A 17,065-nucleotide genomic window follows, 5' to 3' on the forward strand; every position below is an offset into this window, starting at 1 on the left:
TCATCCATCATTTCAATCATTCAAAGCAAATAGCACCATTATGCACATAAACACCTAGTGAACATCTAAAACACTAACCGGTTGTGAAAAGGCACCGAATCAAGGAAGAAAGTGAGAAGTGAAGTGTCCGAGTGATGATGATGAGCTTGACCGAGGCTCCTTGTTGCCGCCGATTGGATCCGAGAGGGAGAGAGAGAGAGAGATGAGCTTGCTTGTTGTGGTTTAAGTGAGAGAGAGTGAAGGAGTGTGTGTGTGTGAGAATGATGGAAGTGAGGGAGAGTTGGCTTGGACATGGATTTTTATACTCGGTTTGGGTGGTGCACCCTACAATGGTTCCGAGTGGGCTCAAGGGAGGGGTGCGGCCCAACTGTTCACTCGAGACCAAGCGGTCTCGATTCGGGTCCTTGTGTCTCGGCTCACGCATATACACGCACATATAATTTATACATACATACAACACATAGCATAACAAGATAATCACAACTTTTCATTTAATAATTCGTACATACACATTGCTAATACAAGAGGGTTACTCGGGAAAACCTAGAGTGTCACAGGTTTAGATCACTAAGATCTAAACCTAGTTTTCTCTCACTAACACATAGTCTCCCTCTCTCTAGAATGTGCACACCCCTTTGAAGGATTACAAGAGTTTGTGAGAGTATGCTAATCTACCCTATACACACATATATATAGACCAGGGACTAAACCCGAACTACATAGTCCACTTTCTATCTATTCCGAATTTACATGTAAATTCGGAAACCACTATCTCTAACTCACAACAACATAAACGTAAAAAGACTATTCCGAGTTTGACACATAAAGTCGGAATCATTACAAAGCATACACAAGTTCGGACAAACTAGTATCACAAACTCGGACAAGATTATATTTGGACAAGGTAACAAACTCGGAACCCATATTCCGAGTTACCTTGTAAGCCGGAATCCTATTTGTTCATCGTCTTTGACTTGGACCTTTGACTTCGTTGATCAAAACGCATAGTTACCCGGCAGATACTGCACTGTCAATTACTAACTTTATTGTTGAGATCAAGTAACAAAGCCAGCACAAACTACTCCCATTACCATATATATATATATTGGTTTAAAAAAGCAATGCTTATGTTTGAAAATATTTTGGTCAATAATTTGATAAAGTTATGGGTAACATATATTTTTTTAACTGCAAGAATTTTATTAAAAAGAAAAGGGACAGTTGGTTATCCATTTTCGGTCCCTTCAGCCCATATCCATTTATCATCCCTGTTTGACAGTTGGTTATCAACGAGCATCATTTGAAACTGTTGTAAATATGTTCTTTCATGTAGGTCGAGGATTTCTCTTTGCCATTTCTATTTCCAGTTTACTACTACAACATCCAAGGAGCAGAAATCTTCCACTACACACCATTTTTTGCTTCCAATTTAAAAAAGATTAAGAAAACAATAACATAGCGGCATTGAATCCACCCATATGTCAATCCAAAACATAACTTCATCTCCACACCGTGGTGTAGCCCGAATCAAACAAGTTAGCTCCATGTCAAGCTACAGAAATTTTGTGTCCGTTTTATGTATGTTCTTCCATGGCATCAACATAACTTAGCTAGAACACTCTTCCAAGTCCTCACATTGAAGTGAATGGCTGAGATAACACCTTTCCATAGTCTCTTCCCTCCCTCGGTCTTGAACCTCCATCACCGTTTTATTGGCCTAACACATTTACTAGTAAAGTTCCGATACAAATAACTTTAACGTACTAAACGTACGAATAACATGAAAAAGACAAAAAAAAAAAAAAAAAAGCGCGGTGACATTTTCGTAAATATAGGGTAATTATCAAAATTACTCTACATGGTCATTTTACAAAATTACTCTACAAGATCAAAATTAATCTACAGGATCATTTGTAGAGTAATTTTGAATTGTATGTTGTTTGATAAACTTGCAGAGTAATTTTGATACACTTGTAGAGTAATTCTGATAATTACCCTACAAGATCAAAATTTCTCTACAGGAATATTTTACAAAATTATTCTACAGGATCATTTGTAGAGTAATTTTGATAATTACTAATAATTACAAAAAATGCCACCGCTTTTTTTAAGCAAAACTTTTAGTTCGTACGTTAAAATTATTTGTATTTGACCTTTTGTCCACATTTATTTTGTTTGTATAGAAACTTAGGTTGATTTTGAAAAAAAAAAGTTTTTTTTCGTTTTAAAATTTTGTACCTCACTAAAATCTAATAATTATACCGGATAAAAGATCTTCTCAACAATAATACATCATTTTAAAATAAAACGGTAGTTTTTGATAATAGAGTAAATTTCTTTTTGAGTCTCTGTGTTTTAATAATTTTAACCTCCTGAGTCCAAAATAAAAATAATTCAATTATCTGAGTACCAGAATTTTCAATTTGTAACTATTTGAGTCCAAATTTGTAACATCGTTTAATAAATCTGTTAACTTATTTTGAAAAGATAACCTACACACTTTCTCTCTCTATCTGCTCAAACCCCGTCCCACTCCCCCTCTCTTTCTACCCATCTTAGAGCATTCACATCCAAGGAATTAAATTATGTGTACGTTGTTTTTAAAATATAAAGAGTATAAAAAGTGGTTGTGAGTGGATGAGAGAGAAAATGTTACTGTTCATCTGTATATTTGGGGGGACACTGTTCACCCCCTATAATTTTTTAATATATTTTGAAAGTGGTTGTGAGTGGATGGGAGAGAAAAGGTAATGATAAAGGTATAAAAAATATTATTTAATTGAAAATGAGAGAGAAAATGTAGTGTTTTTTAGTGTAATTTAGGGTGAGAATATGATGGATTGAATGTGAATGCTCTTACCAGATCTGTTCTTTCTCTCTCTCTCTACCTATTCAAACCACCACCACCACTAACTTCTTCAAATATGCTAAAAACACGCAAACCCCTCTTTCGGCCGTCAACACCGCCACCATCTTTGGTCGTCAACCACCATCACCATAAACAAGATACCATCGAGGGTTGTTTTGTGTTTCAGTTAGGGAAACCGTCACCACTATCGTCATCCCTATCTCTCTCTTTCACTCCATCGTGCTCCTTAGATCTGCAAGTTTTGAGGCGGTGTGTACGGTGGTTGTGCGGTGGTGGAGGTGTGTATGATCGGTTAGGATGGGGAAGACAAGTGAGTGGAGTGTGTATAGTGGTCTGTAGGTGGTTATGCGATGGTGATTGTGCAGTTGTGGTGGAGGTGCGACGGGGATAGTGGTGGTGGGGTGTTTGTGGTGATGATGGTGACAGGTTTGAGAGAGAGAGAGAGAGAGAGAGAGAGAGAGTCAAAGATGAGATCTTTGTGTGTGTGTATATATAAGGAAAAAATACACGTTTTGTACTTTATCTCAATACCATTTTTCAGGTGGTGTTGTTCCCAATGAATTTTGAGAAGTTTTGTCCTTTATAGGAAAAATCCTTGCACGTATTGTCCTTTACACCTAACCCAGTTAATATTTCTTGCTAAATCTAGTCAAATAGTGGTAGTTTAGTCTTTCTACCCATTTAGTTGTAAATCTTTTTTAATAAATATAACATAATCTTTTTAATATATTAGAAAACTAATATCTTTATAAAATAAAAAATCTCTCACTTTCTAAACACACACACAATACTCTCTCCCCCTCTCTATTTATTCTCTCCCACAACCATCACCATCTTCTTCATCAGAACGTCCACCAGCCACCACCGCCACCAAACCACCTCCACCTATCACCACCTCAACGACCCGCCACAACCAACCCTACCGGACCACCTCCACAACCCTTTCTTCTGTCAACCCCAACCCCAACCTGCCGACCACCACAATCCCCACATGCCGACAACCACCAACCCCACCGCACCACCTTCATCTGACCACAAACAACTAGGGCTGGCATAACGGGTCAACCCGATCTGTTAAAGCACGAACACGATAAGACACGAACCCGAAACACGTAAACACGAACACGACACGAAATCTTATCGTGTCAGATTTTCGAAACACGAACACGAACCTGTTAATAAACAGGTTACAAGAAACGGCCTGTTAAGACACCAAAAAATTACCAACGTTTCATACGACCTGTTTAAGACACGAACATGGCATGTTAAGACACGAATACGACCTGTTTAAGACATGAACACAACCTGTTAAGACACGAACACGACCTGTTTAAGACATGAACACGACCGAATTGGGGAAGCTGTGAACCGAATTGGGAATGGTGGTGTTTGTGAGAGTTGTTTAAAAATTAGGTTTTGGATTGTAAAAAAGAACCGCGTGTATTTGTGTATAATTCATCTCAGATCCCACGACTAATGATCCCATGTCCACACCCACATATCATATTTTTCAATTTTTAATTAGTAACATGTACTTAACGGGTCTTAATAGGTTAACGGGTTTTAACCTGTTTTGACACGAAACCTGTTAAGGTCTTATCGTGTCGACCTGTTTTAGACACGAAACATGTTAAGGTCAAACACGAAACATGATAACTTCATGTAGGTTCGTGTCGTGTTATCGTGTTCGTGTCAGAATTGCCAGCCCTACCAACAACCCCACAATAAAAACCCCAACCCCACAGATTCAACGTCCCACCGTCAAATGAAACCCTAGCCGCCGGATTGGAACGGGAATCTGAGGACGTTGAGATTTATTTTTGATAGGAATAGAGTTTTTTTTAATCTCTGATCTTCATTGAAGCTTTCATGGAAGATTTGTGTGTGTTTGGATGGCGATCAAGGTTTATAGGGTGGTAATGGTGGTGGTGGATGGGTTGTACTGGTTGTAGATGAAGAAGGGGGTAGTTGTAGTTGGGAGGCAGTGGTGGATGGTGGTTGTAGTTGGGAGGCAGTGGTGGATGGGTGGTGGCGGTGGGTTTTTAGAGAGAGAGAGAGAGAGAGAGAGAGAGAGAGAGAGAGAGAGAGAGAGAGAGAGAGAGAAAGTGGATGTATGGGTGATGGTGGCGCTGGTTTTAGATGAAGAAGGGCTGGTTGCTGTTGGGAGGTCGTGGTGGATGGTGGTTGGGTAATAAATGGGGGAAATAAAGGGGAGGGGGAAAAGAAATGTTTACCCTTGTGTGCATTTCATGTGACCATATTTAATAGACTTTTTAAACAGAGTTAGATGTAAAGGACAATACGTGCAAAGGATTTTTCCTATAAAGGGCAAAAGCTGTCAAAATTCGTTAAAAAAGATACCATTGGTATTAAGATAAAGAACAAAACGTATAATTTTTTCTATATATAATAATAATGATAAGAGAAAAATGCCCGGATAGTCCCTGTGGTTTCCCCTTTTTTCACCTATAGTCCCCAACTTTCTAAAACTACCTGAATAGTCCCCAAGTTTTCATTTTTTGTTCCTGGATAGTCCCTGGGTCTAACTTCAGTTACTTTTCTCTGTTAAAATGATGCGAAATGACAAAAATACCCTTTCCTTAAAAGGCCAAACCATAGGGACTATCCGGGCATCTTCTTCATTTTTAATCATACACACAAAAGCCACAAACCAAATGACAAAAATGAAACACTCCTCCACCCTCCACCATCTTTCTCTCTCTCTCTCTCTCTGGTGGTGCCAGTTAGTAACAACCGTACGGTTTTCCGGTGGAAACAAAGGTGGCGAGAATTGAAACTGTGGTTGGTCAATCGGAACTTGCGGTGGATGTGGCCTGGTCCGTCGTCCTCCGGTTTAATAAACAACAACTTACAAACACTTTATCAAAAGCTGCACTGTCGATGAAGGCTGTAAAATGGAAGTGGGGTTGCAATTTGTGAACTTTTTTTATTTAGTGTTTGTATGAAATTTGTAACTAATAACTTCTTTTCACTTAAAATGTAAGTGGGGTTGCAAGTTGCAACATTGTGTGTAATGATGGGTTGCAAGATTTAATGTTTGTCTATAAAGTCCAGCCACACTTTACCATCTTGTTTTTTCATTGAATTCAAAAATTGTGAGATTGAAGAATCTTTGAACATGAAATGGTCCTTCACCTGGTTGTTGTTTCTTGCTTCCAGGTGAAGCCACGAATCACGTTTAACAGTTCCAATTTGTTGCTGATTCGACTGAACTTTTTCAAATTGGGGAAATTGTGAAATTGAGATCTGAATGTGATATATATTCATTTTGGTTTAATTATTACAGTGGTGGTTTAATTATTACAATGGTGTTTTATTTGGTTTGTGGCTTTTGTGTGTCTGAGTGTTGCTTTGAGTTGGAGAGTGATTGTGGCGGTGATGGTGGAGGGTGGAGGTTGAAGATGAAGTGTGATGGTGGGGTTTTATAATTAAAAATGAAGAAGATGCCCGGATAGTCCCTATGATTTGGCCTTTTAAGGAAAGGGTATTTTTGTCATTTAACATCATTTTAACAGAGAAAAGTAACTGAAGTTAGACCCAGGGACTATCCGGGAATAAAAAATGAAAACTTGGGGACTATTCAGGTAGTTTTAAAAAGTTGAGGACTATAGGTGAAAAAAGGGGAAACCACAGGGACTATCCGGGCATTTTTCTCTAATGATAATGTAAATAGATGAAATCATAACTTTTGCATCAAATACTTGTACCTTACGTGAAAATGACTTAAATACTTTTATAGTTAATAGACTTGGTTGACGACATTAGTAAATTGGACCAAAATGATTACAAACTGAAAAATTAGGTACTTGTTAATTAAAATTTTTTATATTGATGACATATAGTTAAAATCACTAAAATCGAAAGAATCAAAAAGAAATTTCACTTCAATTGTTCACAAACTATCCACTTCTTGACCAGAGCTCAATGAGTCATTTACAACAATTATTCAGTCCCAGAAGATATGAGTTTGTCTTTGGAAAGTTAGGGTTTAAAATTCAGAAACGGGTGACACGCAACTTGTTAACCATGTACGTGTTTTGATGTAACTTGGCAAATTTTATATATTATTAACTAATTTCGTTAAAAAATTATAATAATTCATAAGAATTGTGACAAATAATTCACGGATAACCTAATTTTGTAATTTGGAGTAAACTTGCGTAATACGACAATCATCAGCCAGATCAAGTGACGATGACGGATTCGATGATCCGAGCAGTAGTAGAAGCCATTCATTCCGCTCCCACTCAGGCCGTCCTCTACTTCTCCGGCGGTGCTTCTCAGGTCACTCAAACGCCGTCCTATTCTAATTCCACTCATACCTCCTCACATATGTGTTGTTTTTCTCAAATTCAGGCGTTAGGTTGGTTAACATCAGTTCCTGGAGCTTCAAACACGCTTCTAGAAGTTATCGTTCCCTATTCTCGGATGTCCATGATCCAATTGCTCGGCAAGGTCTGTTTAATTAGCGATTTATGTTTGTAGTTTATGAGAATTAGTTGAACACTGGATTTTGTATACAATTAGCTATGGATGTCCAGAAGTTTGTAGTTTATGATAATTGATTGAACACTGGAAATGAATCTGTAGCTTGTTTTTTGGAACTCAGAGTAATTTATGTGTAGGTTTAAGTAATTGCTTGTGGATTTTGTATAAAGTTAGTGATGGATGTCTACAAGTATGTAGTTTGAACGATTGAATTGAATACTGGAATTGAATCTGTGACTTGTTTTTTGAACTCGAAGAGTAATCTATGTGCAGATTTACATAATTGATTGGCAAGGTGTTTGGATTTTTTTTTTTAATATTAGCGATGGATATTTAGAAGTTAGTAGTTTATGAGAATAAAATGAACACTAGAAATGGAGCTGTAACTTGTTTTTTGAAACTTGGAGAGTAATCTATGTGTAGCTTTGAATTCATTTTTGTATTTTTATGATTGAGGTTTGATTTGTTAGCAGGTGCCTGTTCAATTCACTAGCAAGGAAACTGCTGAAGACATGGCATTAGTGGCTTATAATAGGGCTCTAAAGCTCTCCAAACCAGGTAATTATCATATTAATCGTGTGATCATGAAAATATCAATTCTGATTTTGTAGCCTCATGTGTTTATTAAGTTTCGTGAGATGATTGATGATTTTTGTTGTGCATTCTTGTGTGTGTGCTTTGCTTTTTTTTGATTAATTTTTTAATTAGAATTTTTTTTTTTGTCTCAAACATGCATCGGCTCTTTTTCTTCTGTAGGTTCTCCAGTAGTCGGTGTGGGATTTACGGGTTCTTTGGTTACCACACATCCAAAACTTGGGGATCACAGGTATGTCTTTATAATCTATTTAAGTATTTAGTTATAGCTTTTAATTGCGTGTGCTTCTATATATAGATAGATACACACATGCATATATGTGTATGCATATATAGGGTAAAGTTCTTGTACAAATAATCTTAACATACTAAACATACAAATTGAAGGAAAACTCAAAAAGACAAGGTGGCATTTTTGTAATTATCAATAACTATCAAAGTTACTCTACAAATATACCTAAAAAACCTAAAAAAAACCTAACCCCCCTCCCCCCACCCTCAAAAACCTAAAAAAAACCTAATCCAAACCACAACCCCCCCCCCCCCCCCCCCCACCCCCACCTAAAGCTAAAATGCTAAAAACTAAACCCCCAAAAAAATCTAAAAAAAAACACACAAATTATTTTATCTTTTTTTTAACATTTTTTATTAAAAAATCGCTACTTTTAGTAGCAGCAAAAAAAAAAAAAATTTTTTTTTTTTGGCTAACAAAATGTAGCAATTTTTTATAGTTGGTGGTAATTACAAAAATGCCACCTTGTCTTTTTGAGTTTTCCTTCAATTTGTATGTTTAGTATGTTAAGATTATTTGTATTTGATCTTTTGCCTGCATATATATCTAGTAATAAGTGTTGCCAACATAATTCTATCTAGTAGTGCATTAATTAATGTTTTCATTAAGACATTAAGTATGGTGTCTCAATTATAGGTTTTACTTGTCAACACGGACTTCTAACCGTCTATGGTCTTCGTCAGTAACTTTGTCAAAGGTAACGTTTATTTTATACTATACTTATCAATGTTTAAGATTTATCGGAACTTTCAAAGATACGCGTGATTTCAATAGGGTCCTCGCAGGGTTTGAGAAGTCGCGAACAAGAAGAGCTAGTATCAAGCCAAGTTTTACTCAAGGTATGTAATAAATAGAATTATTTTTGAATGATGGTTTTACTTCAATTTATTTCGTTGGTTCATTAAATATACACATTCTAGTTATGATACAGTTACTTGGTAGACTTATACGTTAAAAATTTACTACAAGCTATTCACTTTTTGATGATACTTGCAAGGTACCTTTTTTTGTAACCATTTAATGCAAAAAACTTGCCGTTTCTTACCAAAGTATGTTTTTTTTTTTTTTTTTTTTTTTTTTTTTTTTTTTTTTTGCATTTGTCGGTACAACTAAAAAGAATGTTAGTATGTTGCAATAAGTGATTAAAATTGCATGTTTTGGTAATTAATAATAAGCATTTAGCATCAACTAGTTGTTAAAAGTAAGGTGCGTATATTGGTAAAAAAGTAAGTATTACATTGCATTTTCTTACAGTTTTCTCAGTAAGTTACAGAAAACTATTTAAACAATACTTACAGATTTGTTATAGTTATAATATGGCTAATTGTACCATGCATGGGCCTAAAACTAACCATAAAGTAATAAGAGTAAAATGCCATTTTTGTCCCTGAGGTTTGGCCAGTTTTGCGACTTTCGCCAAAGGTTTGTTTTTCCGCATCTAGATCCAAAAGGTTTGAAATCTTGCCATTTTCGTCCAGCCCATGAACTCCATCCATTTTTCTCCGTTATATCAGGGGTATTTCCGTCTTTTTTGCTAATTTAAAGTGGTATTCGGCCTTTTTACATAAAGTGAAAAAGACCGAAATGCTCTTTAAGTTAGCAAAAAAGACAGAAATACCCCTGTTTTAACGGAGAAAATTAGATAGAGTTAATGAACTGGATGAAACGGCAAAATTTCAAACCTCTTGGATCCAGATGCGGAAAAACAAACCTTTGGATGGAAGTCGCAAAACAGGCCAAACCTCAGAGACGAAAATGGCATTTTACATGTTTCTCACATAGTAATTAACTTCAATATTTTCAGATAGTAGCATTTCCAATGACTACGGTTTATTTATGTTCATTTATAAACGACTAAAACTTTGTCTTATAACTGATAAAACAGGCAATTGCAGATGCTTGCAACATCTCAAGATCAACAACATTTGTATCAGATTTAACTGAACATGAAGTTCCTGCTGAACGAGAGCAGTGTTTTGACGAAGACCAGGAACTAGAACAACTAATAGACGGGAAAATATGCTTCAAAATTTTTCCATTTTCAAGTGGTAAGGTTCCACAAGTGTTTTCTTGAATATAATATTAAAAAATCTTTTTTGTCTTCTGTTAATCTTTATTATGAAGTCAGTGTTTTGTAGGGACACAAATTTCAAGTGGAGAAAGGAAAGTAATTCTTTCCGGCTCGTTTAACCCTTTACACGATGGTCACCTTAAGCTGTTGGAAGTTGCAACGAGGTTTGTTGACCTGTGGTTGACTTTTCAAAGTACTCTGCTTCATCCTCGTTAGAACTTAGAACATTAGAAAAGTTTTCTGATTTTTGCTTATTGAATATTGTTTTCATAATAATATCTACTTTCGTCTAGAGGTTTGTTTTTCCGCATTTGGATCCAAAAGGTTTGAAATCTTGCCATTTTCACCTGGCTTGTTAACTCCATCCATTTTTCTTTGTTAAATCAAGGGTATTTTCATCTTTTTGCTAACTTAAAGGGCAATTCGATCTTTTTCACTTTATGTAAAAAGGCCGAATACCCCTAAAAAAGACCGAATTGCTCTTTAAGTTAACAAAAAAGACGAAAATACCCCTGACTTAACGGAGAAAAATGGATGGAGTTAACGAGTCAGATGAAAATGGCAATATTTTAAACCTTTGGATCCAGATGCGGAAAAACAAACCTTTGGACGAAAGTCGCAAAACTGGCCAAACCTCTGGGACGAAAATGGCATTTTACTCTAATATTTTTAACAGATGATTTTTATATGCAGTCTCTGTAGTGACGGGTATCCATGCTTTGAGTTATCAGCCATAAATGCAGACAAACCTCCATTGACTGTTGCACAGATTAAAGACCGTGTTAAACAATTTGAAAAAGCTGGTGAGTCCGTTAACTGTTTCATCTGTTTTTTAGTATTAAAAATTGGTACATGATCGCCATTATCGCTATAAAGTGTAACCAAATGGATTAAAAGTTGGCATAAACTGTATGTTTGTCAATGCAGGAAAGACGGTTATTATATCAAACCAACCGTATTTCTACAAAAAAGCCGAGCTTTTTCCTGGCAGTGCTTTTGTAATCGGTGCTGATACTGCTGCAAGGCTTATAAATGTTAGAACTTTCTTCAAAATCTTTTTGACCAATAGTGGAAACATGTTTCTTAATATGAGATATTTTTTCTGATTTTTATTTGAGTAAAATGCCATTTTCGTCCCTGAGGTTTGGTTAGTTTTGCGACTTTCGTACAAAGGTTTGTTTTTCCGCATCTGGATCCAAAAGGTTTGAAGTCTTGCCATTTTCATTCTGCTCGTTAACTTCATCCATTTTTCTTCGTTAAGTCAGGGGTATTTCCGTCTTTTTTGTTAACTTAAAGTGCAATTCGGTCTAACGGATTCGGTCAGGGGTATTTTAAATGTTTGTACATAAAGTGAAAAAGACCGAATTGCCCTTTGAGTTAACAGTAAAGACGAATTGCCCTTTCGACGAAAGTTGCAAAACTGGCCAAACCCCAGGGACGAAGATGACATTTTACTCTTTTTATTTATTTATTTATTTATTTATTTATTTATTTATTTATTCTTGTTATAATTTTGTTACGCTTCTTTCCAGCCCAAGTACTATGGTGGCAGCTATGAGAACATGATAGAGACACTCCTAGGATGTAAAAGAACAGGATCCACTTTCCTCGTAGGTGGTAGGAACATGGATGGTGTTTTTAAGGTTAGACCACATTACGTGAATCGTAATTTCCACCAAATGTTATTGGTATTTAAGCATGATATTGTTGCAGGTTTTGGATGATTTTGACATCCCTGATGAGTTGAAAGACATGTTTATCTCGATACCTGTAAATAAGTTCCGAATGGACATTTCATCAACTGAAATAAGGAAAAGCCGAGGATAACAAGTGCGCTAATCCGGGTTTACTTTGCTACCTTTACTGAAGAATCTTTCTCTGTTGTTTAATACTAAATTATTACTAGTGTAATCAAAATTATGTCACAAGATGCAAATAAAGGTTTTTACTTCATTTTCTATGGTTAATTTGGATACTTTTGGCTAGGATGGTGTTTAGCTCCATGTTAAACTCAAACACGATAAAGTAATCAGCCTTTGGACAAACATAAAATTGTATAACCCGTATATGACTCGTGTAACCTAAGTTGACACTAGAGTCTAGACCTTGTATATTTTAGGATCTCTATTGTCTATTGATTGAAGAAAGAAGTACATGTTTAAACATTAACCGTTAATAATGTTTGTCGACATGATACATGTGTTTGACGTGGTGAATGTTCCTTCATACGTTAGATATGGCACCTAAAGATCAAAGAAATGTACCACGAGCCACATGCATGAAGTTCTATATCTGTTTGATTAGTGCAAAAAAGTCAAACGATGGTGATGGATTGCTTTTGTGCGCATTTACCCAGCGGGGTTGTTGAGGTTTGCCCCTTATTGTCGACGTACATGGTGAATGTGACGCTCTAATTCTCTAGTGACTAGAGGACTATACCTCGTGTTATTTATCTAAGAGTACTATAAAGATGAAGCAAGGTGAGACGGAAAAGTGGGGTAAACCACATGACTTATGAAAAGGGTTGGAAGGTTTGATGAGAGATGAAAAGCAGTGTGAGGGAAATGGATGGGGGGAAAGAGGTACTGGCAGGTAGGCTAAGATGAAATTTACACGACTAAACAAAAAAAAAAAAACCTAATGAATTTATCTGTTGCAACTTATTTTACTAAGCACTAGATCTTAAATTCTAAGACTATATGTTACGGTTTTGACTTCACGTAGTGGAGGTTCTTTCCAAATAGATCTATTTGGGGATTTAGGGATTTTATCATAAATGCAGATGATAAATGGGGAAATTGAAAGGGGTGAGAGGAAAATGACCATTTTACCCCCATGTGCACTGCACATGACCTTTTTAACTGAGATTTCTAACCAGGTTTGGCCTAAAGGACAAAACGTGCAAAATTTTGGCAAAAAGGACAGCGCCTGCAAGATTTTGGCAAAAAGGACAACGTCTGAAATTTGATGTAAACATAAAGGACAAAACTTGTAATTTACTTGTTTCTTTTTGTATATAAAGAGGCAATGAGATCGGTAGAACACACAACACACATCTGCTATCAACCTTGTAACACTTGGATACAATCACTCATTGCTCTCAAGCTGTATTTTTCATTGATATTCAATAAAAGTACTAGAGGCAGGTGAGGATTGTCACCTCCCGAGGTTTTATGCCGGAGATCTTTAACGATCTAAGGGCTTTCCTCGTAACACCTTGTGTCGATTTTCTACTTTATTTATCATACAAATTACAAACATCTCAAAAACACACTACCTCACATTCCAGTTTCATCACAAAGTTGCTTCGCTAATTTTTGAGCAAAACAAGTAGATTGGAATATTAAGTGTAATTTTTCAAGTACCTCAAAGATTTTGACAGATATTTGATAGACTTTAACCAATTTTGACTGCCTTTGACCAATTATTGATTTTAGGTGAAATTTCATTATAAATTTGCAATTAATCCTGACTTTTACGACACTGGGAATTAGTGTATAACTATGAGTTCATATGAAAAGTTTCATGTTATTGACATCAAAATGTATCAATTCTGTTTAAATGTCAAAATGTGTATGCATATGTGTTGATGTCCATCTGAAATGCAAAATACTGTGTATGATTTTAGGTCCGACTAGATGAAATTTAATCATAAAACCACCGCATCATTGGTTTCAGACAAAGGCAGCACATTCCCGGTTTGCAAGTCTGTAATACTGTCATCAGTGTCTACTCTACCCGTGGCTTGAATATTCATCAATACATCCAATACCTCGTTCATTGTAGGCCTCATATCTGAATCATACTGTAAACACTTAAAAGCCAATTCTGCTACTAATGTGATGTTGTTCATAGTTTCAGGATTCGTATCGGATCCTAAAACTGGGTCGATCAGTTCATCAATTGCACATCTTTGGATTCTGTTTAGAGCGAGGTTAGCCACCATTGATGATATTAGTTCAATCAAGACTACCCCAAAGCTGTAAACATCGCTCTTATCTGTTAATTGATAGCGTTGGTGATATTGTGGATCTACGTATCCTGGGGTTCCCTGAGGAGCTGTTGACACATGAGTGACATTATTCGGTATAAGCCTTGAGAGACCAAAATCTGCTACTTTGACACAGAAATTGTGATCAAGAAGAATGTTGGTTGTCTTCACATCTCGGTGTATGATTTCAGAAGTGTGGAGGTACACCAGTGCACTGGCAGTTTCAATGGCAATGTTCATCCGTATCGGCCATGTGAGAAGGTACGGATTTGCTTGTTCTCCATGGAGGTGATCGGCAACAGTGCCGTTGGGAACATACTCATAAACAAGAAGAAGTTCACAGCTTTGTCTGGAGGCACAACCATAGAGAACAACAAGATTTGGGTGCCTTAATTTGGTGAGGATTTCAATCTCGTTTCTGAATTGGTGGACTCGATTGTAGTTGTGCTCGTGAAGTTTCTTCACTGCAACTTCTCTCCCGTCTTTGAGTTTGCCTTATTCAGAAAGATGGAAATATCAGGTGGATAGATTTCAAGTGGAATTGAACAATCAATGGTATTTTTTATTTGAAGAATCAAGTTCTCACCATAAAAAACTGCTCCGAAACCTCCGTCCCCTAGTTCATGAGAAGGATCAAAATTCTGGGTGGCATCTTCAAGCTCCTTATAGGAGAAAAAAGAGACGCCACAAGAGAGGCTTATGTCTTCTAGGTTTGGAGATTTGTTTTTTGACGAGGCATAGGAAAAAAGGTTTCTCTTACAGTGACACCAGATTATGAAGATGACAAAAGACAAAACGAGGATCAAGGCTGATCCAGCAATAACTAGAACAAGAAAATGCAACACATTCAGGTACATATTCCTACATGTATGTTGTATGCAATCAAAATAACCAATAGTAATTAGTAAAGCATAGGATCCAAGATGCGTTGTTACCCAGAAGTTTAATCGTCTGTTTTCTTCCTTGTTTTTCTGCAGCAACCAAACTATAAAATATCATCCTTAAATATATGACAAATAAATCATTTCAAGACTACGTTAGACACATCAACTCTGGTGTATGCATTTATATACCCAATAATAACGCTTAGAATGGATCATGCAAATATATATTCCTGATGTACTGTATGTAAAAAATGAGTGAAGGTGGAAGAGAGAAAAAGAAACTGTAAATACCCTTTATGGTGTCTGAACACTTAGCATGTCCATTAAAAGTATCGCACCGGTGGCCTTTATCAAAACAGTCTCTGCAGGTAGGTGACAGTTCCAATGAAAGAGATGTGTTTGCTGAGAGGAGAGAAAATATGTTTGTTTCATCAAGTCCAGGACTAGCGGGAAATCGGACAGGTAGGTGCACTACTTGACATGTATGTGGGAGGTCACTTGGAACTGTTCCATTCAAGTACTTATAGTAGAAGTTGTAATTTGGGCATTTGTTGTAGCTATTGTAATTATGTTGATCAAAGTAAGTGAGATTTTTTGTGCATTTGAACACAGTGATGTTGGGATATAATGAAATTGTATACAAAAGAGGGTTTGGACTTGTAGGATAAATGAAAGTATTCATAAGCGCCTCACAGCTATTATTTTTCAAAAGCTGCTCAAATGTTTTGTTCCTGATGAATAATAAAATACTATCAAGATAATTAGAATGACCCGTGTGCACAATCTCATACGACTGTCGTCCAAATTGCATCTCTGCACCATCGGAAGTACAGTTGACCTTGATCAACCCACATCGTGTGTCATTGACATTGTAAAATGGGTACTTGAACGGGATCAGATTCGGGCAACTGAAACTTTCTGGGCAGATAGGCCTAGAAATGTTTCTGTCTGTAGCAGAATGAAGGAGTGGCAAACAAGATAGAATAACGGATACGAAGACGAGAATCATTTCAAATTTCCACATAAGAAATTAGAGAAGCACCCAACTTATCACCTGTATTCTTCAGACTCCATTGTTGCATTATATACTTCAGCATTCCTAGTTTTTACCTCTTTTTTACAATTATCGACAAGACTCAACTCGCCCCCATTTTCTATGACAATCATCACCGTGGTTATGTTTTTCCATATTGACTAAGACACTAGCTCAAGACTTTGACTTAGTGATTATGGTCCTCCATTCATCAATCCCTTTCAAACGCTAATAATACGACACACTATTGGTTCCCATTTTCCATCCCTCTAACAAGTCTCAACTTATCAATATCGATAGTTAAAAAGAAAAAAAAACAAATCTAGACTACAAGCTCCTTTTTATTAAGATGATAATATAACATCACACCAGAAGAAAATGCAGACATTAAAATTGAATATTGGATAGTCAGTAATGAAGCGAAAAATTGAATATTAGGCTTACGGAACTGTGACACGTGGTGCAACTATTTACTCATTTATTATTAGGTATATATATATATATATATATATATATATGTATTTTTATATGAAAAATTGGAAACAAGAGGATGGATGACTGAACATTTATTTATTTATATTTAAATAACAATGAAGTCTTTTGAACAACTTGACTGAAAATGGTCTGTGTCAAACATATCATCATTTATGATCAAAATATCGTTTATGATGAAGAAAACCTATCAAGACTTTATGATGAAGAAAACCTATCAAGACTTGACTCATTGGCTCCTAATTGGTCGTTGTTAAATATAGTGATTTATTAATCAGCATCCTGCCTTTCTAAGAAACACATAAACAACACACAACTGTCCAAAAGCAG

At 36.2% G+C, this 17,065-nt stretch overlaps 2 protein-coding genes across 3 annotated transcripts; one reads left to right on the plus strand and one right to left on the minus strand.

The window, feature by feature from the left end:
- The first annotated feature begins 7,013 nt into the window (after positions 1–7,013).
- LOC110911465 lies at positions 7,014–12,302 on the plus strand. 2 transcript variants are annotated; one of them, XM_022156085.2, is made up of 12 exons: positions 7,014–7,174; positions 7,247–7,345; positions 7,849–7,936; positions 8,135–8,204; positions 8,901–8,961; positions 9,050–9,103; positions 10,150–10,312; positions 10,403–10,499; positions 11,029–11,138; positions 11,263–11,369; positions 11,868–11,978; positions 12,049–12,302. In XM_022156085.2, exons 1-12 carry the CDS (start codon positions 7,085–7,087, stop codon positions 12,160–12,162), a joined length of 1,164 nt encoding a protein of 387 aa, XP_022011777.1. In that variant the 5' UTR covers positions 7,014–7,084; the 3' UTR covers positions 12,163–12,302. The 2 variants fall into 2 exon arrangements, with proteins under 2 accessions (XP_022011777.1, XP_022011778.1); XM_022156086.2 differs by having other exon boundaries at positions 7,852–7,936.
- Positions 12,303–13,847: 1,545 nt separating this feature from the next.
- LOC110913629 (LEAF RUST 10 DISEASE-RESISTANCE LOCUS RECEPTOR-LIKE PROTEIN KINASE-like 1.1) lies at positions 13,848–16,360 on the minus strand. The gene is made up of 3 exons (XM_035983810.1): positions 15,502–16,360; positions 14,913–15,297; positions 13,848–14,820 (listed from the first exon to the last, which is right to left on the minus strand). The coding sequence occupies exons 2-3, from the start codon at positions 15,181–15,183 to the stop codon at positions 13,985–13,987; spliced, it is 1,107 nt and encodes a 368-aa protein (XP_035839703.1). The 5' UTR covers positions 15,184–15,297; positions 15,502–16,360; the 3' UTR covers positions 13,848–13,984.
- Positions 16,361–17,065: the final 705 nt, after the last annotated feature.

Source organism: Helianthus annuus, chromosome 15 (genome assembly GCF_002127325.2).
Source record: "Helianthus annuus cultivar XRQ/B chromosome 15, HanXRQr2.0-SUNRISE, whole genome shotgun sequence".
NCBI classification, from domain to species: domain Eukaryota; kingdom Viridiplantae; phylum Streptophyta; class Magnoliopsida; order Asterales; family Asteraceae; genus Helianthus; species Helianthus annuus.

Excerpts from the sequence above, each read along its gene's own strand:
- LOC110911465 (XM_022156085.2), top strand. The coding sequence starts at position 7,085 with ATGACGGATTCGATGATCCGAGCAGTAGTAGAAGCCATTCATTCCGCT. Across the intron at positions 8,962-9,049 it reads CGTCAGTAACTTTGTCAAAG|GGTTTGAGAAGTCGCGAACA; the intron begins GTAACGTTTATT and ends GGGTCCTCGCAG. Across the intron at positions 11,139-11,262 it reads TAAACAATTTGAAAAAGCTG|GAAAGACGGTTATTATATCA; the intron begins GTGAGTCCGTTA and ends TTGTCAATGCAG.
- LOC110913629 (XM_035983810.1), bottom strand. The coding sequence starts at position 15,183 with ATGTACCTGAATGTGTTGCATTTTCTTGTTCTAGTTATTGCTGGATCA. Across the intron at positions 14,821-14,912 it reads TTTCGGAGCAGTTTTTTATG|GCAAACTCAAAGACGGGAGA; the intron begins GTGAGAACTTGA and ends TTTCTGAATAAG.